Genomic DNA, 18,075 nt, shown 5'->3' on the forward strand with positions numbered 1-18,075 from the left:
AAATATTATATACATTACATATATATTTAAGAGAAAATACGAAATGTTATCTTGTTCTTAATGTTTTTACGTAAAAAAAAAATAATTGTAAACCAACTAAAGACGTTAACATAAGGTAAAAATATATATTTTCGGATTATAATAATCTAATAACATTTTATAGAAAACCATATTTTTTAAATATATAGAAAACATAATTTACATAAAATAAATACGTAAAAAAAACTTTTTTTTATACGTGAAAGAAAAAAAAAACATATTTTTATATGAAAACGTAAAAATATGCTTTAGGATCATAGAAATGTAATAACATATTATACGAAAAATTATTTTTTTAAATACATAAAAAAATATTTTATGAAAAACAAATACGTAAAAAAAAGTAAATTGTTTGTAAAAATTTTTTTTTTTACAATACGCTAAAAATATATTTTGTTCAATTTAAAAAAGTTTGTTTGTTTTTTTTTTTTTTTTGTAAAAATATGTTTTTTATTAATGTATTTGCGGTTTTAGATAATATATATTATTTTTCGGAAATATAAAACAAGTTTCACTCTAGCCTAGTTGGCTAGAGTTTTGGCTGAAAACGGAGAAGGGAGGTGTCCCAAGTTCGAATCCTCCTTCCCTTATTTTCTTTCATACTTTTCATTTTAAGACAAATTACAAAAATGGTCCCTGTGGTTTAACTAAAGTTGCGAATCCAGTCCCTTTATACTTGAAAAGACGAAAATACCCTTACTAATTCAGTCCTTAATGGCTGAAAACTAACGGCGTTAGTAAAAAGGGTCATATGTGCAAGTTTTAAAAACCACAAGGGCCATTTACATCAAAAAAAATTAGCAAGGACTAACTTTGATACTTTTGGCAAACCAAAAGGACCATTTTTGTAATTTTGTCAATAATAAATGCATTATTTATACTCAAAAGTTTTGAGACCATATTAGATTCGATTATTCTTGTGTTTCACTTCGCATGTTTTGACTTTCCGAATAACTAGGTTATTCAAACATCTATAGTCAATCATACTTTGGAAGTAGGTAACGAGGTAAGACTGTCATGAATCAGACTGTAGATTGTCTAAAGCATTTAGACATATCAAAAGTTTGATGCAGTATTCATGACTGCTCTTGAAATAAGATTTGAGTATTAGATTAAACCCACACTCACATGAATCACTTTATGGATTTTATCACGAGTGATTGTGAGATGATAGTATCTTATATTCTCGAAACGGAGACATATAGTTGCAATTTACAAGTCGGTTTCACATTGATGACATGTAAACGCAACAGTAACTTAGTGTTATAAAACATAGCATTGTGTGTGATTTTATGAGTAAATAGAGCAAGCAAACTAGTCGAAGTTTATATGTTCCTTTTACCTAATGTGGGATAAAAACGATATCTGTGGGCCCCTTGATGATTTAGTGATGACACCATAAGCGCTTGGCCAAGTCTATACTAAGTTGATGTGTTCAACTAAAGTCTATTGTCAGTCGTCTTAAATCGGAAATCGGGAAAAACTATTGGACGGAGATTGATTATAATCCATGTCTCAAGTCCATATGATATCTTATAAAATGAAGGAATATTTGATCCCTTATCTAAGGACACGTCACTGACTAGGTTAGAGTTCGACAACGACTTTTGGTAGCTAAAATTTGCTAGTTAAATTTTGAAGTTATACTTGCAACTATAGTTATTAGACTTATCCAAGTGGGAGCTGTTGGATTAGGTGTCTAACCCCATAACTATAATTGGTATGTACTTGAATTGATAGTAGCAATGTCCTTTTAGGTTGCCTTCAAACATGGCAATTGAATAGGATAATTGTTGGAGAGAGAAGAATGATTTATTAATTTATTACTTGGTTAATAAATTAATTTGAAATCAAGATAAATGGTTTATTAATGTATTATGGATATAATATATTAATTAGAAATCATATTGTTTAATTAATATTTATCAGAAATTAATTTGTAATTAATTTTGGGATTAAAGGAATTAATTGAAACTGTAGGGACTAAATGTGACAATATTCAAAAGTTGAGCACTGAGCATTCTAGAACCTCCCTTAGAGGTGAGGAACGAAATCTAGAGTGTCCTAGGGTTTATTTGGGCTCTAAGGGTGCCTTGGACGTCTTAGGGAGGAAGTTAAGGGATTAGGGTTATCTAAGATACACTTGTCTTATCCTAAACCTTCCTTATCACCTATATAAACCCATATAGGGTTGGATTTCTTCCCATGCACTAAAAAACACTTAGAGCCTAATTTTCAGTTCCCTTGTCTCTCTCCATAGTAATCATTGGTTGCTAGGTTTGTTTGTGAGCCATTAGAGGTGCGACACTTGTGGCGCTTGCTACTAAAGTTCAAGATCTTCAAGGATTTGATTGTTATTACAATATAACAATAAAGGTATGTATCCTAACCCTAATTATATGTTAATTTCGAATACTACATGTGCATCCTAGGCTTTCTAGTTTTTGTGTTCAATGCTTGTATGTCTAATAGTGAGAACATATACCCTCAAATTAGGGTTGCATGCACACATATGATTGTTTGCTATGTATAAACCCATCAACTATGAGTCCAGTCAACCATCGGGTTGGAATACCCCAGTCCCACAACCATCGGGTTGGAATGCCCATATACTACGAGTCCAATCATCCTCAGGATGGTATACTCTCGGCCCACAACCATCGGGTTGGAATGCCCATATACAACGAGTCCAATCATCCTCAGGATGGAATACTATCGACCCACAACCATCGGGTTGGAATGCCCATATACTATGAGTCCAATCATCCTCGGGATTGAATACTCTCGGCCCATAACCATCGGGTTGGAATGCCCATAACTAATCAAACATGTGCACCTATATCAGATAATCAAATAACAATCTATAGAGACAACATACTAGGGTCCTATCATCCTTAGGATGGAATACCCTCAACTACCAATCAATCATGTGCACATATAACAGGTAATCTCCTACCAGTATACAGACAGTTAGACCAAACTACAGGTCACTAAGCATAACCATCCTATCTACCAGGATATCGATTTAACATATCATAACAATAACTAATCCGAATAATAATTCAAAGGGTCAACCTTGGTGCCTTAGACCCTTGGGTATAGTGAGGACACCTCACCTCGCAATATCGATCTGAACTGAAGAATCAAATTCCCAAATCACTATCTCACCAAAAATCCCAAAAAATCCAAAATAATGAATAATAAGTCAATAAATGGGAATATCAATCTTGACCAAGAGCCCCACATAGAATAATAGTCCATTTGCCGTTTCTCTAATTTGGGTCAAGGCCCAATACCAAATCCATGATCCAAAAGTCCACATATATAAGGCCCATCATTGCCCCAGTTTTTCCAAATTAGGCCCAACTCCCTAATTGGGCCACATTTAAAGATTCACTACCAAAACTGGCCCAAAACACAACACACTTATCCAGAGAGTCCAGCAAGGCCCAAGTCCGACTGGCCCAAAGGTGGCCAAAATCCCGAAGCCCAAATCGTAAAAGCCCAACAGGGGGCATACTCTTCTGGTACGCGGGGCGTACTTTGTCTCGGGTTGATTGAAAAACAGGACCATTCACTTGGTACGCACGCCATACTGTTCTCTACGCAGGGCGTACGCGAGTCTGTACCAAAACTCTCATAAGTGCTTAATGGCTTAAGCACTTAAGCCCAAACTTCAGATCCCTCAACCAAATGTGCCTAAGACTCATAAAGTCTTGAACTTTAAGACTTTAGACATTTATAAAGTTCTTAATACATGGTCTTAACCCATTAAGACCTTCCTACTCCATGCATGGGACACATTCAACTATTGGGACATCATTTTTATCACTTAGGACCCTTTCTAGGGTCTGGAAGGACAGCTTAACATGTCCAAAACGCATCATGCACAATATTGGATTTTTGGGGGCAAGAAAAGTGCCAAGAAGCTAAACAAGACAAGATCTACTCAATATAATTTCCAAGGTAGAAGCTTTTTACCTCCTGAAGCTTCTAGAGGACAAGAGAACTTCAAATCTTCAAGCTTGCCTTCCTTATCCAACTACTTGATGCAACACCTTCTCCTTCAAGTGCTCAAAACACACACGAACTCACACTCACACACAAGGCTACAGGTTTGGGACGTCTCTAGGGTGTGGAGGCTGAAAGTGATGGGAAAAATAAGCCATAAGGATGTTTATATAACACCCAAAGCCTAAATATCAGGGTTTCCTTCTGACATGAGTACGCCGAGCGTACACAGGTGTACGCCCAGCGTACTAGGGCACACCTACTACGCTCAACGTACCCTTATGTACACACAACGTACTCCTCCTGATCCAAAATTGCAATTTAGCCATTAGGCTTCTCATGGCTTCACCCATCCATCCCAGGGGCTATAAATGACAACTATTGGGATGTTACAATAAATTTGGAAACTTTTTAACTTAGGACATCATTTTGGGATTGGACTTGAGTTTTGGATGGAATGGCTTAATGAAATAAGCTCTTAATGAAGTTTTAAGACCGGGAAATGTACATTGGGCATACTTAGAGGTATGTTGCGCATACACGGTCAAATCCCCGCTTTTTGGTGAATATTAGAGTACGTTGGGCGTACTCTCTTGGTACACAAGGCATAGTTCGTTGGGAAGGGATATTGACTTTTAGGACCTTGACCGTTGACTTTAACTTTGACCAGGGATGACCAAGTTTGACTTAAGGGTATTTTGGGTATTTTAAGCTATAGTTAAGTCTTGGTCTCTATCTGTTGAACAGGTGACCTGTAGAGCCGACTGTCGGAGTAAAGATTCATTCCGATTGTTTTTAGGCTGAGAGGTGAGTTTTCCTCATTGTACTTATGGGTCGAAGGCACTAAGGCCGGCCATTAGATTGATATCCTGGTTTAGCATATGTTGCTATGCTGTAGTGATCTGTTAGATATGTATCCTGGTATATAGGATGTTACTATGTTGTAGTGATCTGTTAGATTTGTATGACTACCGTATCTGCTAGCTATTAACTGTTATGGTATATGTTGATATGTTATGCTTTGTTGGGTTGAGGCGGTCCTGCTTTGTGCTGAAGGCCAAGACACCCATGGCGGTCCTGATAGACTAAAGGCCTACGAGGCGGTCTAGTTAGTCTGAAGGCCTGGAGAGCGGTCCAGATAGGTTGTATGCCCGATGCAGCAGTCCAGTCATGCTGAAGGCTCTGAGAGCAGTCCAGGTAGTCTGTAGTCCTGTGATGTGGTCCGATCATACTGGAGGCTCTAAGAGCGGTCCAGATAGTCTGTAGTTCTGCGATGCGATCCAGTCATGCTGAAGGCTCATGTATGCATATTATTTTTGTTATGTCGTGTGGCGGTACTTTGGGGGAAAGTCACTAGGTTTTGTGCTTACAGTTTCAGTTTATTGTTTCAGGTACTCTAGAGGATCGTGGGAAAGCGAAGACGTGATCGTACACATCTTCCTAAGATGAGTGAGTTCAAGGTGGGGAAATGTGGCAGTGACAATAGAATGTGGTGGTTGTTAGGTGCATTTCATGCATTCATTTTGTAGTTTTAGTTCATAAAAGTGCATTACATTTAGGTTTAAACTCATTCATTTTGCATATTTTCGGGATTTTTCATGATGCGATTCCATTCACACACTTTTATGATATTTCATGGACTTTTGAAGGTTGGATCTTGATGGAGGAAGTTATCAAGAGTTGGAGACAAAGTTGTAGAAGTTTTGGAGCTTTGAAGAGAGAGAATGAAGAAATGAATAATTTGGCTTCACAGGAGTTTACACGGCCGTGTAAACGTATACCCTTTAATTTACACGGGCCGTGTAAACGTATATGCAAGGGCATTCTACTTCGAAGACCTGGAAGAATTAAACATTCAACTTTTCTTGTTTACACAGCCGTGTAAATTGCACACTTTAATTTACACGGGTTGTGTAAACGTCTCGACAGTTTTAAAGTGGTTTTATCCCTTATAATTCAGACAATCAGTTTTATGAGGAGTTAGGTCGGATTTTGGGAAGAAGGGAGGCGATTTTCAGAGCTTTTGCAAGTAGATTAACACTTGGAAAACACTTTAGTAAGTCAATTTGAAGTTTAAACTTGTTTGATTTGTAGTTCAACCTAGACATGTGTGATTGATTTTATTATCATTTCCGAATCTGAATTCTTAAGTATGTGTTGTTAGGTTGTAACTTGAATTTGACTTGTGTTTAACATCTAGTAATCTTTGATTTGATATTAATCATGTGTTTGGTTGGTTCTCTTTTTCACTTGATCAATGAACTAGGGTTCTAGTCAATCTAGTTAATCAAATCATGAAATTCGTATATGTTTTATGATTTGATGTTAGTAACACTCACTTACTTGGTTGTAATTAGATCAAAATTAGTGCAGTCAAAGATTAAATGTTTATATTCCCAAGCTTAGGAGGAATGTTAAACATTGTTGGTAATTAGTGCAAGAACTTAATGTCATTTAATGATTTTATGCAAGAGCTTATTTGAATTGAATCAATTAATGAAGTTTTATTTGAAGAGCTTGTTTTGAATAAAATACTTTTGCCAATTTGGATATTAGAGTTTATTAATATCCAACTTACCAACCTAGATTGAACATGAGTTATAATCATATTACATCTTTCAACATAATACATATATATATAAGAGTCAGAAATGGAAATGTATTTCTTTTACTGCATTTGTTTTCAATCTTTCTTATTTATGAAGTTTAATTCAAGTTCAAACACAAACCCCCATTTTAATATTATTTGTATTATGTGTGAAAATATGGCAAGATAATAAGTCCTGTATTCCTGCGGACCGACCCTGCTTACTCTATACTATCTTTAGTATTAGAAATAGCAGTGATTTGAGCTATATTAATATTATTTTATCCCATCATTTGTTGGTTTGACACCCAAACAGTGGTGTTCAGATGGAAGATTGAGAAAGGTGTGGGAGAGAGGTGTATTTCGTGTTGAGAAAGAAACACATGCCCTTCAGTTATTTAAAGTTAAGATAACTATAGTAAAGCATAATAATATCATTATAGAGTGATGTGCTCTTATCTATGAAATCACATTTTGTCAAATGTAAGAGTTTATAATATATTTTGCAAGATTTAACACATCCTCATAATTTCTTATTGCTCTCGTTGCTCCTACCAAGATCTAAATTAGTCTATAGAATCATAAAACAGGAGTACAAAACCGATACCATCACTATAGCCAAATTGTTCCATTGCCATCTAACTCATGCATTGAAAACTCGATATTATCTAACAATTTTATGAAGTTATGTTTGCTGACTTCGAAGGAAGTTTGATGTGAAGTTTAATCGAAAACATGTTTTTATGACACACTCAAGAAACAAACGAGAAAAACAAAATACATAGTCCGTGTCCTACAACCAATGAAGTATGAAACCAAGTTCCTTCGAATGATGAACATACAACAAATCGATTTGACATCAATATATGCACATAAGATCGTTTTGGTTTTTCTGATACATATGCTTATTTTCAGAGACCAAAATGACAAACATGAAGAAAATACATAGTTTAACCTTTATTATTATTATTATTTTTTATACAAACTTACAAAAAATGTTGAAATTAATTTATTAAATACTAGCCGTCTACCCGCGCAAAGCGGCGGGGCACGTGAGTTCTTTCGGTGATATGTTTCCATTACAAAATTGTTATGTTAAAAAAAAGTACATGTTGAAGACAATATAATCAAACTATGGTGTTATTTGTTACATCATGCATCAAATAACCAATAAAAAGCAACCAGTCAAGACGACACAAAATATTAATCGTGCAATACTTCTTTATATACCACATTTGCTGTATAAACCCCATCACCTTTTGAATTTTCGTTAGGCTTTACTAATACTTTTGTATTGCAACGTGAAACCCCTCTGGACAATGCAACATAAAGTTGTCCATGCGAGAATACTGGTTCTGGAAGATAGATACCTACATATGGAATTGTTTGTCCCTGAGCTTTATTGATTGTCATTGCAAAGCACAATCGAATAGGAAACTGTTTCCTCATTAGAGGATCGATGGTTGCTACTAATTGCTTGTAACTGGTATTGGTTTCATATCGATGGATGTGGATTCGCATATGAAATCAATTGTGTTCGCATCTATGAAATCAGTTCGCATATGACAACAATTGAGTTCGCATTTGGTTTTGTGGGTCAAAACAGTTCGCATAAGAAGTTCACGATTTGTTTGAGGTTAATTGATTTTGATTTCGCAAGCTTGGAGTCGGAGATCTGGATTGTGTTCGCATCTATAGAATGCGAGGAGAATTTAATGGTGATATTCAGTTCGCATTTGGTGACACAAGTACGTGGTTGATGATTTTTGGTTGGTTCGCATTTGAAATTAGTGGGTTTCGCATTTGGCTTCGTATCTGGGTTTCTCAAACAACTGAAATGCGAATATGAGACAACTGATTAATTTCTCAGTTAATGCGATGAAATGCGAATGAACTCAAAGACGGATGGATGCAAGATGCGAAGAATTTGAATGAAAATGCGAAGTTTTTAATGTATAAATGCGAATTGGGGAAGAAAGCTTAGAGTTTCGCATTTGGCACCTGATCTTTTCAAGAAATAATATAAGTGGTCCAACTTCGCAAAATGGGGTCATTTAATCAGAAAATCGATCATTCTTCAAATATGACATTTAATCAGAAAATCGATCTAAAAATGAGACATTTGGTGTTTATCGATTTTTCAGGGTCGACGGGTTGTATGAAAAGCGAAGGCTGAGTAATTGAAAATTAGAGGATCGATGGTTGCTACTAATTACTTGTAACTGGTATTGGTTTCATATCGATGGATGTGGATTCGCATATGAAATCAATTGTGTTCGCATCTATGAAATCAGTTCGCATATGACATCAATTGAGTTCGCATTTGGTTTTGTGGGTCAAAACAGTTCGCATAAGAAGTTCACGATTTGTTTGAGGTTAATTGATTTTGATTTCGCAAGCTTGGAGTCGGAGATCTGGATTGTGTTCGCATCTATGGAATGCGAGGAGAATTTAATGGTGATATTCAGTTCGCATTTGGTGACACAAGTACGTGGTTGATGATTTTTGGTTGGTTCGCATTTGAAATCAGTGGGTTTCGCATTTGGGTTCGTATCTGGGTTTCTCAAACAACTGAAATGCGAATATGAGACAACTGATTAATTTCTCAGTTAATGCGATGAAATGCGAATGAACTCAAAGACGGATGGATGCAAGATGCGAAGAATTTGAATGAAAATGCGAAGTTTTTAATGTATAAATGCGAATTGGGGAAGAAAGCTTAGAGTTTCGCATTTGGCACCTGATCTTTTCAAGAAATAATATAAGTGGTCCAACTTCGCAAAATGGGGTCATAAAAAGACAAGTGCAGAATTTTCATTTCGCATCCCTGTAGTCTTCGCAAAATGGAAAATTTTACCCAGTTTCGCATTTGGGGTAAATTTTTTTGAGAAATTGGAATATTTTCAAACTTTTTTTCTTAAAGAAAACACATTGTCTTCGTCTAAGAGAGGGAGAAAAACGATTAGGGTTTATAAGGGAAATACTTCATGGCAGTGGGATTTATAGCAGGGTTTATAAGGTGGAGAGAACAAACACACGTCTGCTATGAGATATTTTAATCAGCTGCAAATGCAACATTTAAAGGATATTTGTTGAAGCGTATTAGGATGAAAAGGTTTTAAATTTTGAATGACCATGAAATTAGGATTTTGCTGAGAAATATAAGGAATCAAAACAAATTTAAAATTTAATATTATTTTATTAATGGTTGTTTGTAATATTAGCTTACTCGTTTGTACGTCTTAAAAAAATAATATTATTATATTCAATCTATTTATAGAAATAGTTAGATTTCTTTTATAAGTAGTAAAGATTAGAGTCCGAAAATAATGATATTTAAAGCATAAACGATAAACGATTTGGAGATTTAGTGATTTACCGTTAGGTTAAATGTTTACTCGAAATTCAAAATCCCCCAAAAACCCCTCTCGTGAGTCGTGACTCACGACGTCTCGCTGATTCAATCACAATTTCAGTGTTGAACAAATTTGAATCTCTCTCTCTCTCTCTCTCTCTCTCTCTCGTATTCACACAGACACCAGTAGTCGCATCTCTCGACAAAGGGAGTCATTCAAGAACATATTCATCTTTCAATATCTACTTTACTCCATTATTCGAGTGTCTTTGTATCTGGTGAGGAAAATAACTTGTTTTATCTCAAATTGATTCGGAAACCCGGGCTTCAGAGGTCGCTGCCTCCATCTTCAACTAATCATCGTGGATACAGGTACTGGGTTGTTTTTTTCTTTCTAACTGAATGTAGGAATTTTATGTATAGGTTCTTGATTAATCATTACCGATTTATCGAGTCTGATGCTTGATGAATTTGGGGTTTCTTTCGGCGTGGAAGGGAAATAAGAGTATGTGTCGATGATTCGGTACCCAGTCACCCTCAGAGCCTTCTTTTTGCATGTTCATATGAGATGTTGTTTGCGTTTTATTTGTGCTTTACTGTAGCAGGTTCCTATTTGACCTCTGCCGTTTGTGTTTTGTTCTGATGGACTATTCTCATTAGGTTGTTCGTCTGTGTCTTAACGGCGAACTTTCTAGCTGCTTTTACATATTCTATTTAGGGTTTTTATTGCCACTTTTTGTTCAATTAGTAGTTTTTCCCTTGGCTTTCTTCTTCCCCTTTTTGGGATTAATATTTTTCCTAGGTTTCCAAGTTATAATGACATCTATCAATCTTGTTTACTGTAAGGGGGTTTACATCATATCTTTGCCTTCCTAGCTGTGTATTAAAATGCTAATGTATCTGATTTGTCTTACATTTTAACACTTTCACATCTTCAAATCTAACAATGCTGTATTTCCAGTGTGCAAATTTGGATCTATCTTTGTGAATCTTCAATGGAGTGTGTGTTAATTGACTGTGTACAGAACAGTCTGCGACATCTATTATATCGCAATGCAATTTTCATGTGTGAAAGGCTTTGCTCTGAGTTTCCCTCAGAGGTATGTATCTTTTCCAAATTCACCCTTTTTTTGAGATTGAATATTTCTATATCTTTGATTCTAATTGTAAAGTAAAGGCTTTTTGTAACTAGGCACTATTACTATCTGTTATCTCATTTTGCATCCAGTTCTTTCTTTGTTGCTAAATTTTGAATTTTTTGCAGGCAAACTTGCAATTGTTAGCTGCATGTTACTTGCAAAGCAATCAAGCTTACTCAGCCTACCATATTTTAAAGGGTATGTATGATCTGGCATTTTTCATGTTTAAACTATTTTCATGGCATCACCATATTAGTCTAGTTTTTACTCACATCTTTAAATCCAGTTTCATCAAGGTTAAAAAGAGTAAAAAACTTTTGTTAGGTTATTAACTGTTATATGATGAAGGGAAGCTTATTATAACTTCTTCTTTTCCTGAATTATTGTATTTGAAGGAACACAAATGCCTCAATCAAGATACTTGTTTGCAATATCATGCTTTCAAATGGATCTCCTAAATGAAGCTGAAATGGCATTATGCCCTTCTAATGAGCCTAGTGCAGAGGTATCCACTGATCTTTTGTAACATACATTCAAATTTTGATGTTTTCCATTTAAATTTATCTGATTGATGATGTCATATTCAAGCACTTTCTCATTATTATTATTATTATTATTTTTCTTTCTAGGTACCAAATGGTGCAGCTGGTCATTATCTTCTTGGGCTCATATATAGGTATATATACCATAATTAACTTATTAAACATTTAATAAACTTATTTTTGTTCAAAAATAGTAAAATTGTAAGAAGTTGGACTTACTAGGGAAAGCCTCATTTTCCTTTTGTATTAAGGTCTTTCTGCATTAAGTCGATAAAATAGTTTGTTGTATTCTATATTATAACATTTGCATCTGGTTTTTGTTATATTAAGATTTCTAAACTCATGGGATTATAATGTCTTTCAGATACACAGATAGAATGAAAAGTGCTACTCATCAATTTAACCAGGCTTTATCACTAGATCCTCTCTTGTGGGCTGCATATGAGGAATTGTGTAAGTTAGGTATGTCATTTAATAAGCAGTTTTGCAAAAAAAACTTACAGTATTTTTTTTTATTCCTTATTAAGTGTTGTCTGGATAAAGGATGTTTAAAAAGTATTTAAAAAAAATGACGCCTAACTTTCTCTATTAAGTTGTTCTTTTTGCATTAATTAAAAGAGAAACACTCGTATATAACTTGTGGTTCAAGGGCTTGTTTCTTTTTCTTTTTCCATCAAGTGCTGTGTTCATAAATGATTTTTGTCTAGAGTTGGTGCTGGATGAATAAAGTCTGGTTCTTTTTTGGACTGGATGAGTTGTCTGAAGAACGAGTGTAAATGACCATTTTGCCCTTCTGTCAAGAAATGATGCTAAATACAAAATGATCAATACCCATTACCAATTAAGATGTGAATGAGTGTAAATGAATGTTTTACCATTCTGTTAAAAAATGTTGCTAAATATAAAATGACCGTTACCCATTAATGTCTGAATGAGTGTAAGTGACCATTTTACCCTTTTGTCTATAAATGATGCAAAATCGAAAATGGCTAGTTTTCCTATGAACGTCTGAATGAGTGTAAATTACCATTTCACCTTTCTGTCAAGAAATGATGCTAAACAAAAAATAACCATTACACATTAACGTCTGAATGAGTGTAAATGACCATTTTACCCTTCTGTCCAGAAATGATGCAAAATCGAAAATGACCATTTTACCTTTTGAGTGTCCGAATGAGTGTAAATGACCATTTACCCTTCTGTCTAGAAATGATGCTAAACAAAAAATGACCATTACACATTAACGTTTGAATGAGTGTAAATGACCATTTTACCCTTCTGTCTAGAAATGATGCTAGATTAGTAAAATGACCATAATACCCATCAAAAAGTCAAAAAAAAAAAAAAACATAACCCAAGTCGTGTTCCCATTAGATCTGTTTCATCTTTTTGTGTGTGTCTTATTGATTTGGAGAATCCTATGTTTCAGGAGCTGCTGGAGAAGCAACATCAGTCTTTGGGGAATCAGCTTCTGAATGCATTCAGAAGCAGTACTTGAGTCATGACGTGGGCCCCCCTGGTGATGATCATAATCACAATCTAGTTTCTGGGAGACAGCTGGCAGAGAGTGTTAGCCCAAGGCAACTCAGACTTTTACATGGAAATAATGTTAAGGATAATAATTCCTTAAATCATAATGGTGCTGTTTTTGCTGGAAATTCTGCTACTCAACCCAACAACGGTGTTCATACCAACATTTCATTTTATAATACCCCTTCCCCAATGGCCACTCAGGTATTATACCTAACTTATCTACTTAATTATTATATTTCTTTTTAAATCTTTTCTCTTGGATCACACTTCTGTTGTGAGTTATCCAAGAAAACAGATACGTGAAAGAAAATGAAAAAAGTTTCAACTTTTTCCATCTTATCTTATATAGAAATCATCAATTATGATGATTGAAAGTTTTTTTTTTTTTTTTTTTTTTTTGGGTAGTTGTCAGGTGTGGCCCCACCACCAATATGTAGAAACATGGTCCCAAACGGTCCAAATTCAAGCTCTGGTGGTGCTGATGCCTCCCCAAGGTCAACTGTCAAATCCACCATTCAAGCTCCTAGAAGAAAGTTTGTTGATGAAGGAAAGCTAAGAAAGGTTGCTTTTTTATTTTTTTTCGTAATATCTAACTCCCTTTATAACTATATACATTATATATGTTTGTTTAAAAGTTTAGATTAGGGAGCTTTATAAAACATTTCAGACAGATGAAAAGATAAATTATTAAACTCTAAAAGTAAAAGATCTTCAAATATAACTATGCTATTAATATATATATTTTGAAATACTTTTTCAGATATCAGGAAGATTATTTTCTGATTCTGGTCCTAGAAGAAGCACTAGACTTGCTGGAGAAACTGGATCTGTAGCAAATATAACTGGAAATGGAACAACAACAAATCATCACTCTTCTAAATATCCCATCACTTCTAAGATAAGCTCTGCAGCATTTCGTGCAGTAACTGTTAGAAAAGAAAAATCTTGGTCTTCTGAATCTTTTAATGAAGGTTTTAACGCAACCTACTTTCATTTTTCTTTTTTAATTTTCGAAAATTACACATTATCTTATATTATATATATATATATAATATAATTTTCTCAGGGATTAGATCTGAGGTTGATGACACACGTTCAAATGCTACAACAACTTCTGGTTCATCTCCTTCACCTGATACTGTATCTGTATCTTGTGATGCTTTAATCATGTCAATGGGTAGTAGTAGGGCTTCCATGAGTGTATCAAAAATTGCAAGTGGTGCTTCAGATGTCTTGTCTCTTCTTAAAATCCTCGGGGAAGGGTTTAGGCTTTCGTGTCTGTATCGGTGTCAGGTAGTATGAAAAACTAACAAACTTTGCAAGAAATAGCAATGTACTTTTGTTTACATATTTATATAAAATGCTGGAATAAAAAGAAATGAAAGTGAAATACTTAAAAAGATAACTTTTTTTTTTTTTTATTGATGTAATTTGCTGATGATTAAGTTTTGTGAAACAGGATGCACTTGATGTGTTTCTTCAACTTCCTCATAAGCAATATCACACAGGCTGGGTTCTCTCTCAGGTAAATTAATGAATATCTGGTGTTTTGTTCCATGTTTTATATTTTAAGGTGATATTAATGGAAAAATCTTGCTTTGGGGGGTATTTTGGTAATTTTGACCACAGGTGGGAAAAGCTCATTTTGAATTGGTTGATTATCTAGAAGCTGAGCGTGCCTTTAGCAATGCTAGATTGGCTTCTCCTTATAGCTTAGAAGGAATGGATATTTATTCTACTGTTTTATATGTAAGTTTTCATTGGTATTATATAACACTATAAGTAAACTCGCAGAGGGTAAAATGGTAATTTTTAAGTAATCTTTGGTCTCTTGTGTTGTAGCACCTGAAGGAGGATATGAGGTTGAGTTATTTGGCACAAGAGTTAATATCGACGGATCGATTAGCCCCTCAATCATGGTATAACCATTTTAAAAATATATAAAAAGTTGAGTTATTTCTCTAAGGACATTTTTTGTATTTTTAATTTTTTTTTTTAATATAAATGTGACAGGTGTGCAATGGGAAATTGCTTTAGTATGCAAAAAGACCATGAAACTGCTCTCAAGAACTTTCAACGTGCAGTACAACTGAATTCAAGATTTGCATATGCTCACACCCTTTGTGGTCATGAGTATGATTTTTTTTTTTTTCATATTTTGAAATTTGTTTTTTTTGGAATAGTAAGGGTAAAATGGTCATTTAGTCTCGTTCATACGCTTTATATTCATTCTACAAAAGAAACAGACGTTACAAATACAACACATTATCCAGACAAACATCACTATCCACTTAGCCAACGACATAATGGAAAAAAATTAAACTCAATGTCCCGTTTGTGCAAAAGACAAAAATGCCCTCACCCTCATTATAAAAAATATCCATAAAAGCTTGTCCTGTCCCATGTACAATTTACAAATGCAGCTTTACATCCCTTTTTTTATCTTTCCTTACAGATATGTGGCATTGGAGGACTTTGAGAATGGAATAAAAAGTTACCAAAACGCCCTTCAAGTCGATGGAAGGCATTACAACGCATGGTATGGCCTTGCCATGATATATCTTCGCCAAGAAAAATACGAATTCTCAGAACATCACTTTCGAAAGGCTCTCCAAATAAACCCCCGTTCTTCTGTCATAATGTCTTATTTAGGAACCTCATTGCATGCCTTGAAGGTACAAAAATAATACGTTCTCATGATTCTACATTCAAAATTATCATATTAATCATTTTGAGTTTTATAAATTATTAGAGAAACGAAGAAGCTTTAGAGATAATGGAGAACGCGATAATAGCGGATAAGAAGAACCCTCTCCCGATGTATCAAAAAGCTAACATTCTTGTGAGCATGGAAGATTTTAATGGTGCTTTGAAAGTTCTAGAAGAGCTTAAAGAATACGCGCCTCGTGAAAGCAGTGTGTATGCATTAATGGGAAAGATATATAAACGCCGCCTCATGTATGACAAGGCCATGCTTCATTTCGGTCTCGCGTTGGATTTAAAACCTTCTGCGACAGATGTCGCTACCATTAAGGTAACCTACTTTTCTAATATAAATACTAAAGGCCTAACGCATTGCGTCAGGCCTGACATCAGGCCTGACACAACATGTGTTGTGTCAGGCCTGATGCATGGCAGCACTATTTGATACAATTTATTTGTTTCTGATAGGCTGCTATTGAGAAATTACATGTACCGGATGAGTTAGAAGATAATTTATAGAGGTGGCGTGCAAGTGCAAGTCAAGGCCATTTGTAAAATTTACGCGACAAGGACCTTTCACGCCAAGTGGCACTCACAAGGAATTATGGGGTCCGTTTCCGGACGAAAATGCCCTCGTTATTTAGATGTTAGATGATTGTAATGACAGAGGATATATATATGGTAGTGGTGACGGTTTATAGTTTTGATTATATGTATGTACCGGTTTAGTTGAGACCGCCTGCAAAAGGCATATACCTTTATCTTATTGACTGTCTGGACAAACTTTTTAGGGTTATTTTTTAATCCTAGGGATGAGGAGGGTATTTACGTCATTTGCGCTGATGATAAGACTTGAAGCGAGCTTTTGTGTTATTTTTTATTTTTTGGTGGTATGAAACATTTACATTTTGCCTTGAAGCGAACGGTGTGTCGTTATCTGGTATCTGTTCAATCTAATCATGCGTAACAAATGGGGTCTAAATATTTATGAATTATTTTGTTTTCACAAAACACCATTGATTTACAATTTATTAGAAGATAAGCAACTATTTATGATATATATATTTTTTAACTAAATGGTATTTAGAAAAAATTAAAATACTACATTAACAAGTTTCGACATAAACTCTTTTTGAAAAATAAAGGATAAGGTTGTTGGGGTTTTTTGTTACTTCATTTTTTTTTTAATTTAATTTTTATATGGCTAACCTACGATGTTGAAATGACTACGATGTTGAAAAATAAAGGATAAGGTGTGTAGTTTTCAGAAGATATTAATGTCCGAATAAGAAAGATAGATGTGCAAATGGTATTTAATCACGTTTTTTTTTTCCTACGACCCAATATGGTGGCGGATAGTGGCGGTGTTTAAATTTGACCTAATATTGTGACATGTGAATCAACTTTTTCTTATATGATCTTATAATGATAAAAGAGGGATTCTTGATTTAGCAAAACCTCCTTTTATTTGTTAAAAGTTTGTTTTGGAGTTGGTGGTGTGTTTTTGTGTATGTGTGTGTAACAATATTGACAAATCCCCATAACCATGTTCATAAAAATAAACTTACTTTGATTTGCATAAATATAAATGAATAAGATGTTCAATCAAGATCTTGCAATTAACAATTACAAAGATATAAATAAATGTAAACGTTAAGCCGTTAAGGTATAAAAGATTAGAACACAATGATTTGTAGTGAGTGGAGTGTATTTCAAACTTTAAAATACAGTCTTTATGAGAGGTTATGACACTTGACAATGTAGAACTTTGAACCTGACCAAAATTGTACTTCAAACTTTTCAAACTTGAACGCATATAAGTGTTGTCACATTCTCTATTATATATAGAAAACCTATTCTTTTCTTTATAAAACTTGAATGTTTATGAAAGTTCTTCCATTTTATAAAAAGTATTTTACCTTTTAATAAATATTTTGGAAAGTATTGTCATTCAAAATTATTAGTAAACTATCTCTAATCACCTTGATCATATATCTTTTGCTTGAATTATTGCGGTACACCCAACGATACAACATGTTTGCTACTCTAGACGGTATTTAATGAGTGCTAATATATGTATCCTCTATGACTCATTTAAATTGTCAAATCGTATAAATTATCAATATAACCAATGACGTTGTAAACTAAACTTACCAATCAAGGACC

General features: G+C 34.4%; 1 protein-coding gene across 1 annotated transcript; it reads left to right on the forward strand.

The window, feature by feature from the left end:
• The first annotated feature begins 10,057 nt into the window (after nt 1-10,057).
• HBT (CDC27 family protein) lies at nt 10,058-16,752 on the forward strand. The gene is made up of 17 exons (XM_078963897.1): nt 10,058-10,364; nt 10,954-11,092; nt 11,257-11,329; nt 11,527-11,636; nt 11,761-11,807; nt 12,038-12,135; nt 13,103-13,407; nt 13,612-13,767; nt 13,967-14,177; nt 14,273-14,499; nt 14,666-14,731; nt 14,836-14,955; nt 15,049-15,125; nt 15,220-15,339; nt 15,662-15,881; nt 15,959-16,240; nt 16,378-16,752. Exons 2-17 carry the CDS (start codon nt 10,988-10,990, stop codon nt 16,426-16,428), a joined length of 2,268 nt encoding a protein of 755 aa, XP_078820023.1. The 5' UTR covers nt 10,058-10,364; nt 10,954-10,987; the 3' UTR covers nt 16,429-16,752.
• The last annotated feature ends 1,323 nt before the right edge of the window (nt 16,753-18,075 follow it).

Source organism: Lactuca saligna, chromosome 7 (assembly GCF_052625555.1).
Source record: "Lactuca saligna cultivar CGN05327 chromosome 7, ASM5262555v1, whole genome shotgun sequence".
NCBI classification, from domain to species: domain Eukaryota; kingdom Viridiplantae; phylum Streptophyta; class Magnoliopsida; order Asterales; family Asteraceae; genus Lactuca; species Lactuca saligna.